Source organism: Prinia subflava, chromosome 4 (assembly GCF_021018805.1).
Source record: "Prinia subflava isolate CZ2003 ecotype Zambia chromosome 4, Cam_Psub_1.2, whole genome shotgun sequence".
NCBI lineage: Eukaryota > Metazoa > Chordata > Aves > Passeriformes > Cisticolidae > Prinia > Prinia subflava.
Genome location: NC_086250.1, coordinates 31,272,219 through 31,285,296, shown reverse-complemented (window position 1 = coordinate 31,285,296; position 13,078 = coordinate 31,272,219). Strand labels below are relative to the sequence as shown.

General features: G+C 37.0%; 1 protein-coding gene across 4 annotated transcripts in view; it reads right to left on the bottom strand.

Annotated features, from left to right (window-relative positions):
- CEP290 (centrosomal protein 290) overlaps window positions 1–13,078 on the bottom strand; it is a 53,084-nt gene that overhangs the window by 22,704 nt on the left and 17,302 nt on the right. For all 4 annotated transcript variants that reach the window (XM_063396368.1, XM_063396366.1, XM_063396369.1 and 1 more), the window contains exons 25-31: window positions 11,580–11,810; window positions 6,823–6,996; window positions 5,558–5,669; window positions 4,544–4,749; window positions 2,394–2,545; window positions 1,289–1,400; window positions 80–535 (exon numbers count right to left, since the gene is read on the bottom strand). In XM_063396368.1, coding sequence (XP_063252438.1) covers window positions 80–535; window positions 1,289–1,400; window positions 2,394–2,545; window positions 4,544–4,749; window positions 5,558–5,669; window positions 6,823–6,996; window positions 11,580–11,810 — 1,443 coding nt within the window. The remainder of the gene's footprint in view (window positions 1–79; window positions 536–1,288; window positions 1,401–2,393; window positions 2,546–4,543; window positions 4,750–5,557; window positions 5,670–6,822; window positions 6,997–11,579; window positions 11,811–13,078) is intronic.

Below are 13,078 nucleotides of genomic sequence, written 5' to 3'. Positions count from 1 at the left end.
TGTATTTAGAGAAAAAACTGAACTGAAACAATTTAAATATCAGATAAGCAAAGTTATTCAAAGCTATAAAATCACAAACCTTTTGAGCTCCTCTTGTATCTTTCAATGCACTTACTAATTCTTCTAAACTTTTCAGTTTCAGCTCCAGCTCTAATGCTCTGTTTTCTGCATTTCGACGCTCCTGCTGGGCACGCTGAACTTCTTCCAAGATCTTCAGTTTGTCATTTTGTAGCTGAATCATTGTTTTAGAGAATTTTTCTTGCTGTGCTAAAGGCAGAGCACCACTAAACTGTCTGCGCAAAGACTGAACTGTCTGTTGTAGATGTTTGGCTCTATTTCTTCCTTCAAGTCGGGCAAAATACAAGGCTTGATCTCTCTCATCAAGCTTCTGCTCTAAACGTAGATTATGGATCTCCATCTTCTGTAGTTTCAATTTAAACTTCTCCAATTTGCCTACAGCAACAGATTCACTACCTTGAAGGGCTATGATATTCTGATGCAGTTTTGCAATAATTGCTTTTTCATCTGACTGTGCCTAAAAACAAAATTAATAGAAAAAGTTTATTTTTCATTTTTACACAGAATATGTTAACATGATTTATATGTAAATATAAACAAGGGGGGTTTATATCTATGTATTATATATTGCATGCATTTTATTCCACAGAGTAAGAATCAGCCTCTAACAGGCTTTTAATTTTTCCACTATTGTTTCTACAGCCACATTTTAGAAGTACACCTTTTCAGATACCAGTACTACAAATGGTGTCTTTTCAAAATACCAGAAACTGAGGAAGAAATGTGTACCTAAACTTAGGAAATATGGTAATGTAAAAGCTGGCACAAGTGGTGGATTTAAGGTCTCAAACCTTTCTATAACATAAAACTAAATTCCAATGAATTGTTTTAGCTAAGAGCAAAACAAAATAGTAAACCTATTGCAAATCTTCATTATATACAAGTAAATTTTCACCTAAAAAACGATCAGACTTTCTTCACCATGAGCTTTTCCTTGACTCTGAGCTATTAATGATAGAGAAATTAATATTATGTAAACAACATGGAAAAAGGTCAGGATCTGTAACAGCTGTAGAAATGGAATAAATGGAAAAGGGAATAATTAATGTAATACAGAACTTTTGAAAGGGTATGGCCACTACAACGACTAGCTTGCTAAGATTCTTCTGAAATACTTCTGCAGTTTTTTAATTCATTGCAAAATTCCTTAATTTCTTCTCACTCCAGGGAAAGAATCCAAACTGAAGTTTTAATGAAGGTTAAATTTTACCTGATAATCTAAAATTTGCATTCTAAGATATTCAACTTCTTTATCTCTGTATTGCTGGCGTGCCTCCAGAGCTTCAACTTGTGTTTGTGCTACATGAGACAGTTCTCTTAACCTTCCAGGGAAAACAAGAGTATTGTGTCACTTGAAAACACTGAATAACCTATTAAGTTTTTCTACAAAGAAGATACTAAGAAAAGATACTAAGTATGTTTCCTCATATCCAAACATTTGGACTTCATTCTTTTCAACACACTCTTCTCTACTATTTAGAGTTCTGGTTAAGAAATTTTTTCTGTATTGTCTCTCAACTTTTTCACAAGACATTTTCATATACATTATTCAGAAGTCTGCTAGCAGTAACCTACTCCAGGAAAACAATGCAATGGGTTTTTTTACCTAAACTAAGCATCTGTGTCCTCTATTTCTCTCCTACTTCAGGATATAAATACTCAACACTTTCTAAGTGCTCAAAACATTTCATTCTCAATTCTCTTCTCTGCTTCCTCAAATCTAATAACTTATTTGCAGCGCCAAAAATCACTGCAAGTATCCCTGCAGATTTTGCTGGTTTAGACATATAAAAGGATTACATTAATTACTTGAAGACAAATGTTCATATCAACATATCTAAAAAGCTCAGTTTTCCAATTTATGCAAAGTTAATCTCTTCTAAGTAAATGGAAAACCTCCCTCCTATTGTACCTTAATCTTTGAGATATGAGTCTTTCAAAGAAAGAACTGCTTTCCAATTAGTTCTATGAAATTTTAATACACAGAACAGTGGTTGGAGCAGAGAAAAAAATCAACCTTAATTAGTGTAAAAAATACTACTATAAGTATCTAACTGCACACTTACCCTATCTATCCAGGCCAGCACTTAATTCCTTGTTCAAATTAAAATGAAACAAATTGTATTCTTTATAGTCAGGAATTAAATGCTTCATTTTCAATGCCAAATTTGGCATGTATATATGCTCAAAAAAAACAGTCATTGAAAATTGGATGTTAGTGATACACAAGTAGTGTATTATGTAAGAGCAGTATGCTTAAATTTTCACACATTTCTAAACATACTGAATTCAAAATTTGTAACTTCAAGACTTACTTTGATACTTCAATCTTGAGCTCCATCTCTCGCTTCTCTAGGTCCATAATTTGTCGTCTATCTGCATCACTTACTGACTTACTTACACTCTTTGACAGTTCATCTCTTAATTCCTGTTCCACTTTCTGTGCCTCAAGATTGATTTTGGTGAGCTTAAAAAAAATCAAAACCAGAATCAAACAAAATGGTATCTTAAGCACATAACTGCTCAAACTCTGCAATGAAATATCAGCACCAGAAGTATTTTCTCTTTTTCAGTCATTACAAAACACAGTTCAGCTGTGATGAGGCTGTGCTCAAAAACCAGTTTCTCTCACTTTCTGCTTAAACATCTTTTTGTTTACAGGATTCCATGCACATCGGAATGGATACACAATTTGGCACAGAACAGTATTCTAAACTAAACACAATTTTTATTACTGAATTTTCTTAAAATGATTACTGCAATAACTTGCTCCTAAACTCAAATTAAAAAAATAGATTTTAAAAAAAGACTGTAAACAGTTCAGGAAATGAACAGTCTTACATATTTATATACTGCTTTTTATATTGGCATTGGTAACACAAATAGAGGTTACAAATGCCAAGACTGACAATAATATTGTTCTTTTATTCTTTCTAAAAAATCTTTCTTAAATAAGTGACATTCTTTCAAGCAGTCTAATTTTTCAAGTTGATTATCAAACACTGAGGAACCAATATTTGAATTCAAACCAAAAAGCATTAAAATAGGTAATCTATCTTAATCCTAACACAGAGAAATCCCAATACTTAATTAGTACATACAGTTGTGGCCCATTATTCTGATACCACTTCTTCTTAATAAAATAACTGATTTCCTAAACAAATAAAAAGAAGTGCAGGGTATGCTCATGTATCTGGAAAACTAAAAGAAGAATGCTGAAGTTGATTTATGACTTAAAAAGATGTATAGTAGACTTCTAGTTATCAGTTCTTAAACTGGTATAATTTACAACTTTCATTAATTACATCTGCACAATCTTGTAATCTCTTTCTCAAACAAAAAAAAAGCAATTATACCAGGCTAGGAGGACAACAGGAATATATGAAACAGAAAATGTATGTCCTGAAACCACAGAAATGAGGCAAAAAAGGGATACAGAGGTACTTCTAAGAAAGAATGGCATTAAGAGTTCCTCAACTCAGAATAAAGACCATCAGACCTAAAACTATCACAAGACAACATATACCAAAGAGAATATGAAATATGTGATAATAGCTTTATACACTCTTTCAGTTACTCCATCTCCCATATTAAATCAAATCAAAACAATGTAACAAACATTACTAAGGCAACAGAGAAACAAGGAGTCACACAACAGCAATCTAAAATAGACTACTTTGCTAGTACTCTAGCAAAGTGTGGAAAGGAGTGGAAATGAATACAATCTATCAGCATTCCTATCAATTAGTCTCTTTCTGCCCTTGTGTTTAAATTATAGACCAGTAACATGACAAGAACAAATCTGTACAATTCCTATAAATAAATTTATTGTATAAACTATAATAAAGTCTAAAGTGCTAGTAAAAATAAATTTCTATAAAAAATTCAAATACTAATAGTGTGGACAAAAAATACTTAACAAGTTTTAGACTGAAGGGACAGGAATACTACGGTTTATCAGCTTTAATGGCACATGATTCTCTTTCTGTACTACAGACAATGTGAGGCATAGGACACAGCCAGTCTGTAACAGAATCACAACACTATCATTGGCACAACGGATGTAAAATTCAAACCTTTTTTTGAATAATCGGTAATTATAAGGAAAACATTATAAGGAAAACAGATCATGTGGATTAGACAAAAGAAATAAGTTTGGAACAGACGTTTTTCTTACAGTCTGTTGATAAAACTAGGAAACTATCTGTAAAGATGCTCATCATATGTTTTACTACTAACTCACTTTTAAAATAAACTACTGAAAAATTAATTAGTTCTGTTTTTACCAATGTCTTGCATATGCAGAATTGCAGCTTTTAAAGGCTGCAAAACTATTTTTTGCATCATAAGCTTATTTATACACTTATTTATTGACACAAATTGAGATTACTGACATAAATAATGTTTGAAAAAAATATGCTTTTAAGAGGTATCACATTAGGTTGTTAAATCTCAGCAGATTTACCTCAGCAAATTTTATTTCCAATTCAAAATTACGCTCTTCTATTTGCTTTACAGTACTTCTTAAGTGTTCATACATTCGTTGTGAATGTTCTGCTCTCTGTCTTTCATTTAGTTCCTTCATTTCCAACATCGTGATCTTCTTAGAAATGGACAAAATCTCACTGTTGGTTATTGCTTTTGTGGCTTTGTCCATAGCATTGTCATCTCCTACAAGAAAAAATACTTAAATTAATACACAAACTAATTCAACTATGAAAATTATTTCCACCATGAAACCAAACATGAACATGAGTTTTGCTTTATCTGTGTCAAGTAAACTTTATTATAACATCTGTGCTATTTTTTTTAAACCGGAGGCATGATTATCTACATGTTTGGAAAGTATGTAATTTGAACAAAATACTACTATCAATTATGAGTGCATGTGTCTGCAACCTGGTTATTGAGAGTGACAACCATTATCAGTGTAGCCTTTCACCTTATGCTTAATACAACCAGCAAATCTCCAGGAAATTTAATTTAAAATCTGTAAAAGAAACAGGGTAAATGAGTTCTTCCTGAATAAGGAGAATGAAATCTATACAAAGAAACCCTAGCTATTAACACAGAATACTTTGTTACAAGGCATGAAACCAGCAGAAAGAAATCACTGTCTCTGACAGCCTCTGAAACACTAAGACTGACAATCAAGTTAGAACATATTAAGAAAAAAAAATTCAGGTGACGTTGCATTTTATATCCATGCTTTTAAACCCTTGATCCAGTAACCCAAGAAAGTCAAAGCAAAAGAGCTTCTAGAGAAAAATACCAAACTTGGTTTTAGTCAGATGAAACATACAAACAAAACAATTCAGCACAAAAATGGAGATCATTACTGAAAGACAAAAGAGAGTTATGATTTTTTTAAAAAAAATCATTAAGACATATAAATTTTAAAATATTTTAAAGTATTACTTGTATACAGGATATATATACCATTTGGTGTTTAATGTTGCAATATAACTTTCATACTTGCCCAGTTTAGTCATCTGTTCCCAAGCTTGTTCTACAGCATGAAGTTTTTCTTTCGTGATCTCCAGTTCCTTAGTCAATGAATTTATCTGTGCTTTCAAGGATTCATTCTCATGCTGTATGACAGAAAACTTGCAATGTAACAGCAAACTACTGAACTGTAGCAGATTTCATGTTTAGTATCTGTGAAATCTTTCAGACTTTACCTGTGTGTGACCCATAACCTACCTATATGCCAACAGAAGAGTATACATTTGTAATATGTATAGTTTTTATAAGTGTAAAAATGTTGGTCTTTGTCCTCTGTATCTTACTGTCACAGCTAGTAATACTGTGAATATTTACTACCAGTGACTGTGATTCCTCCAGTGTCTAGAATTAGATAAGAAGATCTTCGTCATACTAAGCACTTCATTAATAGTGGGAGAGAAATTCTGGAAGATTACTTCATCCCACAGAGAATACTTCATCTTGAACATAAATACCTGCTTGAGACAGATCACATATTTCTTTGAGTTCTTTTAGGCATCTAATATGATGCCAAATGTTACTTTTGTAAATGTTCCTTCATTCCTCCAAACAGAAATACAAATTTCCACAGTAACCAATAAAACCAATTGAGCACTTCATATTAATTTTCGATTTTTAGTTTTCTGGACATGTTTTTAGTTGATAAATTATTCTCTACCTCTATGAAGTTGCTGTAATAGTCAATGCATGTTTTTATACACACAAAATTCCATGAAATAGACATAGGAGTCCTTCATTCTTTACCACCCATGAAAAGTCGGAGGTAGTAATGTATCTTTGAAGCCAACTTTACAGCTCATGAGAAGGAACTTCCTTCTACTTCAGAATAAAAGATCACGGGAAGAGTTAAATATTTGCAGTGCATACAATACTTTGCATGCACATTATGAACAATCTTTGGCTTCTTTTTTGGAAGTAAAATTCCAAAGCTTCACTCTTTTTGGAACATTTCATTCCTGTGATAGCTGGGAATTAGGAAGAGCATATACTTTGAGAGAAAGCTTTGGAAGTGTTTACATTCATTCTACTTTCCTTTTGACCTCCAAAACTGATGACGATAGCAAATACTTGTTCTGCCAGCCTTGTTTGAGTAATCAAAGAACTAATAGTAATTTCTAAGAGAACATATCCAAAGCTCAGTTTAAAGAGCAAACAAACAAAAAACCAAAGAACCAAGACAAAATGCTTTTCTGTCTGCCCATTTTTTCCCTTAGAGTTAAAATGTAACACAAACATTACCTCCATGTGTTCCATGTTTGTTGTCCGTTGCACAAGCAAATTATCCTTTTGTAACATCTCTCTGTATTTAGCAGTCAATGCATTGTACTGCTTATTGGCCACTTCTAGCTCAGACAATGGCACACTACCATCCAGCACTTTTTGCAGAGCTGCAATCTTAAAGCAAGCCATTTCCTATGAAAATAAAAAACACAATACTCTTATTAAGGCTACTAAGGTCAGCTAGAAATTAAAATATAAAATTACTCCAATAAAAAGAATAATACTTAATATAGTGCTTTAGATATTAGTTTCTTTTTCTAAATTATTGTTCATCTTTAAAAATCAGCTGCAATATACATTGACAAAACTTCTCTGATATTCCAGCTCTCTGGGTAATTTTATCAATAGTTGCCTCTCAAGGCACAGCCAAAACATATCTTATAAAATTAATACAGGCCCTAGCAATGTGCAAGACCAAAAGGTAAGATTTGGTTTCACTAGATGATCATAGAAGCATAGAATGGTTTGGGTTGGGAGGGTACCTTGAAGATCATCTAGTTCCAAACCACCCTACCACAGGCAGGGACACTTTCCACTAGACCAGGTATGGGAGAACAGATGAGAGACAGAGCAAGGGCCATGGTGGAGCTTGTGGATTGAGATATCTTGGCCTTGGTGGGGTACAGGCCGTGGTGTGGGTGACCACAGATATGAAAATGAACTGGAAAAAATACTGTATATGTAACTACCAAGAAGTTTGAAATTACGTAGTTTTGTAAAGGCTGCCAAATAATGCGAACAATAGGCTATCTGTAGTTTCTGGAAAAATTCTTGCTTAAGGATGTGACTATTTGGGCTGCGGCCTATTTGAGTTGTAACAAGTATGTAACACTGTACTGTGAGAATAATATCTGACTTCAGTGACTTCAATGATTTCAACCCTGATTTCAACTCCTTTTTACCCTGACTTCAGCTTAGACTTGTATAAACTTTAATGTCAATTCAAACTCCAACCTATTTTTGCTCAAGCTTTGGTATACGGCTCCTGTTTGGATTACTTTTGCACCCCCTCATATGAAGTCCCGTCTCCCAGTCACACAGCAATTGGTGCCCTGTGTGAGGAGGCAAAGACTGCCTAATCTGTGCAGACAGCCAGCGACCCCTGCCCAGGACTGGAAGTGCTGCTGAAAGAAGCAGGATTGGGCCCATTACAATCCCTCTGGATGACCAGGAGGTTCGAGAGGTGAGCTGGGGAAAACAAAACATGGGTCAGAGGAATTCTGCCCAGGAGAGAGACGTTTTTCTGCTTATGTTTGAGCTGCTTAAGAAACATAGCAGGTCTTTACTCTCTTGCGATTTGAAACTTGTACTGAAGTGGACAGCTGCTAAAAGAAAAAATGTTACTGCTTCTACAATCTTTACAAAAGGCTTTTGGGAGATGTAGGGGTGAAATTACGGCACCATGCTACAAAAGGGTATAAGGTGGTGGCTGGGATGCTCCCCTCTTGGAGAGTGATTTACAAGAGTATGGAAAAGCAAGAACAGCTTCAAGCCGTGGCTAATGATCTGGGATGAGCGATAGATCTACTGAAAGCCACAAATTCTTTAGTACAGCCATCCACACCTCCTCCCCCACCGGAGGCGAAAGAAAGACACCGGGCACCGCAATCTGTGACAGCTTTCACAGCTGGATGCTGCCCCAGGAATGGAGATGGGGAGGATGAAAATGGCTCCTTTGATACTGATCCCATTGACTCTGATGATGAGCCAGATTTGCTTCCCCCAGACCCACACAAGAACTGGATTCATTTAAAAAGAGAAGCTTTGCTTGCAGGAGACTCAGAGATACCTAACAAGATCGTGTCATATAGCATGACAGTAAACAGCATAAGCCTTGTTGGGAGGTACTGTCATTTCAGCAGGTAAAAGAATTAAGGCAGATGGCAATCAAACATGGCATTGGATCCCTGTATTTTGGGAGTTTGCTGAGCTCTACACTTTCTGCACATTAAATGACCCCCCACGAGCTTAGGTCCCTTGCAGGGTTGATATTGGCCTCTACACAGCCTACTTTGTGGGAGACAGAGTGGAAAAAGGGTCTGCAGGTGCTTCTTTTGACTTACGTGGGACACAGAAATCGAGATTTACCTGCTTTAACACTGCATCACCTTGCAGGGGAGGGACTGTACAAAGACCCTCTGATCAAGCTCATGAATGTCCAGTGGAAGCCCTTGAGGGGATAAGAGAGGCCACAAGAACGGCATTTTTAAAGATCCCTGATGCAAGGATGCTTCAGAAAATTTTTACAAACATAATTCAAGAGGAAGAGAGCCATTCATGCAGTTTATTGACAAGTTAAAACAAGCCTTGGTTCAGTGGATAGAAAATGAGCCAGCTCAAGTGATTTTGCTTTTAAAGCTCGCAATTAAGAATGCCAATGGGGACTGCAAAAAGTTGCTTAAATCACTGACCAATTCAAATCCAACCCTAGTAGAAATGATAGAAGCTTGTAATTGCCTTGGTACACTAGAACATATATCTGAAACTATGGCTGCAGGAACGGCTGCAGCTTTTGCAGCCCTTAAATACCTCTCAGGAGAACCAAGAACACGCTCAGTTGTGGAAAACCATGCCATCTGAAAAGGTCTGTTTGCTCAGAACAGGGCCAAAGCACAGGCTCCTGGCATTTGTCCCCAGCGTCATAAAGGAAGACATTTCACTAACCAATGCCGTTCTAAGTATGATTTTGAAGGTCATCCAATCCAGGGAAACCAGAGCTGGAGCGCAGCATGGCGATGCGCTCGGACATAAATGCCCCAGCTGACACAACAGCCACCGCAGCAGATGCTGCAGCAGGGATCACCTCAAATAACCCAGCAACTCAAGGCAGCACCAGACTGGACCTGGCAACCTCCAACACAGTAACATTGCATGAGTCTTCTGTTCATTTATTCCCTACAGGAATTTTTGGACTACCAAAACCCCAGAGAAGTGCTCTGTTAATAGGGAGATCTTCCAACACCCTATCAGGGCTTTTTGTTCTCTCTGGAGTTATAGATTCAGACTCTGTTGCTGAAATTAGGATTATGGTTTGAACTCCTTTTCCACCCCGTCCCTCAGGGGACTCAAGTTGCACAATTCACTCTTCTTCCACCAACACCGGCACTTGCTAAGGGAGACTGTCGAGAGAGGGTGGGGGGTTTTAGATCTACAGGAACTCCAGAAATAGTATGGGTGCAAGTAATTTCCCATAAATGCCCTCCCTGTAAATGTACCCTAAGGTTATAGGGACATCACGTAACACTTACCAATACCCTAGATACTGGAGCTGCTGTGACTGTTATTTCTCAGGCTAAATGGCCTCCTTCCTGAGCCCTCACAGAAGTACCTCAATCCCTTACTGGGACTAGGGGAAGCAGTCATAGTTATCGGAGCCACCACCTAATTCAGGTGGAGGGCCAGAGGGCCACATAGCTTCTGTAAAGCCATTAGTTTTGCCTGTAGCCATGGTGTTACAGGGGCAAGATGTACTCTCTCAATGGGGTTTCAAATTTCAGTCTGATTTTTAATAGAGGCCATTAAGCTGTGCAACACCCTTAAGTTAACCTGGAAAACTGATTGCCGTGTTTGAGTGGATCAATAGCCCCTGCCATTAATTAAATTGCATGCACTCACTAAATTTGTCCAAGAACAACTTCAAAAGAGACACAGAGGACTCTACTAGCCCTTGGAATTCACCTGTGTTTGTTATTAAGAAACAAACTGGCAAATGGTGCCTACTACAGAACCTCCAAAAACTTAATGCTTTTATGGACAAAATGGGAGCTCTGCAACCTGGTCTCCTGTCCCCCTACCATGATTGCTCAAAATTGGCATTTCACAGTCATTGATTTAAAAAACTGGTTTTTAGCACTCCTTTACATCCTGATGATGCTCCTAAATTTGCCTTTTCTGGTCCAAGCATCAACATGCAGGCACTCTTGCAGCCCTACTATCTGCCAGTGGTTTGTTGCAAAGGTCCTCAGTTCCATCCATTGTTTAGAGCCCCATCCAACCCAGCCTTGACAGCTTCCAGGGACAGGGCATCCACAAGTTATCTGGGCAATGTGTGCCAGTGCCTCACCACCATCATAGCTAAGAATTTCTTTCTAATATCTAACCTAAATCTACTCTCTTTTGATTTGAAGTCAGCCCTCTTTGTCCTGTCACCATATATCCTTGTCAAAAGTCTCTCTCCTTATTTCCTGTAGGCTCTGTCCAGACACTGGAAGGCCAGATTTAGGTCACCCCAGAAGCTTCCTAATTTCGTCTGAGCTTTTCCTCACAGCAGCCACACTGCTTTGGATGCAGCCCAGGACACGTTTGGCTTTCTGGGCTGGGAGTGCCCATGGCTGGGTCATGTCCAGCCTCTCACCCACCTGCACCCCCAAGTCCTCAGCAGGGCTGCTCTCCATTTGTTCATCCCCAGCCTGGACTGACAGCAGGGGCTGCCCTGACCCAGCTGCAGCACCTTGCACTTGGTCTTGTTAATCCTCATGAGATTCCCATTGACCCACTTCTGGAGCTTGTCCAGGTCACAGTGCTTATATAAATACAAAGAATATTTCTACAAGATTTATTATTTATCTATAATTTCTACAAGACTTATAACAGCAATTAGCAAGCTTTTGGGAAATGCATTCAAGAAACTAATAATAACTCCATTTAAAAACAAAAGGTATTTCTTCCCAAACTGTAAAAATAAAAATTTGTGCAATTACTACTATAAACTATACCTTGAATCGTTGCAAGTTTCCAATCCTCCCTGTAACTGCAGTCTCCATATGTGTTATTTCACCCTTTAGTTTCTCATTTTCTTTTCTGAGGTGCCGCTCCATTTCAAGTAAAGTGGTACACTGCCTTGTTAGTGATTTTTCATTAACTCGTAAAACAGTTATTTTTCTATTATTTTCTGCAAGTACTTTCTTTGTTTCATCAGGATCCATCTGAAGTGCGTCAAGTAAATTCTGTAAAACATTTTTTTAACAAGACTCTTGTACAGAAATACAGTAAAACACAACTATATACACAAGATTTCCTGTGTATTTTTAATCTAGGTGGAAAAATTCCATTCATTTGTCTGATGTAATTTCTTTTTTGCTAATAAAATATGTACACCCACTCAACATACACTCAAACACACAATATTCTGAGAAAAAGATGAATCTTCAAAACCAGAAGCTAAGTACATTTGACTGAGTAATTTTTAGCTAATGCTGACACTTTCAAAATTTAGAACACGAATGGTTCTTTGCATTCACTGTCATCAGTCTTCCCATTCATAGTAGAATAAAAAAATGGATTGGAACACTTTCCTAAACAAAATACAAGTTCTCTGGTTCCAAGCAAACCCTAATAACATCCTACTTTGAAGACCAAATCCATACTTGTAAAGTAACCACAGGATCTCTTCTATAGTAACATTTATGTGTATGTGTGCACACACGTGTTTGCATGCATGTGTAAATCCCAGGAGGGGCAGTGCTGGGGAGCGCAAACTACGGCAGCTCTGGTCAGAGAAGTCATGTGAGCTTTAGCTTTGCTGTCATACAGATCAGCAAGGAGACAGGTAGTAGAAATTGGCGCTGTTAGAACTCAGCTGTCTAAACATCCAGTTACTTTCAAAACCCTGTGGTATCCTTGCTCTGTGTCTGCTTCTCTAAAGAGACACATGTGGCTGACATACCTTTGGTTAAATTTTTGCAAAGTTTGGTGGCCAAAGACAACCATAGCCATTTAAAATTGCACAATGGCTGTGATTAGACACCTGCATCAATTCTAGGAACTTCTAAATACCACCAACGCTTTTCAGTTTTCTTAATGTAATATTGAATTCAGACTCGGTGGAAGTAAATTAAAATAGAAGGATGAATTCTGTTTCCTATTTTTCTGAAACACTGATTCATATACATTAGCAGTTATATATAATAAGATGCAACTGAAAGTAATAACCCTAATTCTTAGTGTAAACGAGTGTGTTTTCCAAGGGCTTGTTTGCATGCTCCTCCTCCCAGTCAAACAGCCTGGGTAACAACTGCTGTTCAGAGAGCAGTGTGAGTGTAAGGAGTGTGCGAACAGAATACCCAATACTGCCTAAGAACGGATTTGCTCAAAACTGATAATCTTAAAAAGATCACCATTAACCAGACCAAACAGTAACTATAAAATTAGGGACTTCAAATAAAGAAGTTGTCAGCTTGAAAACTGGCATAAAAAATGCGTAAAAACTTCTAAC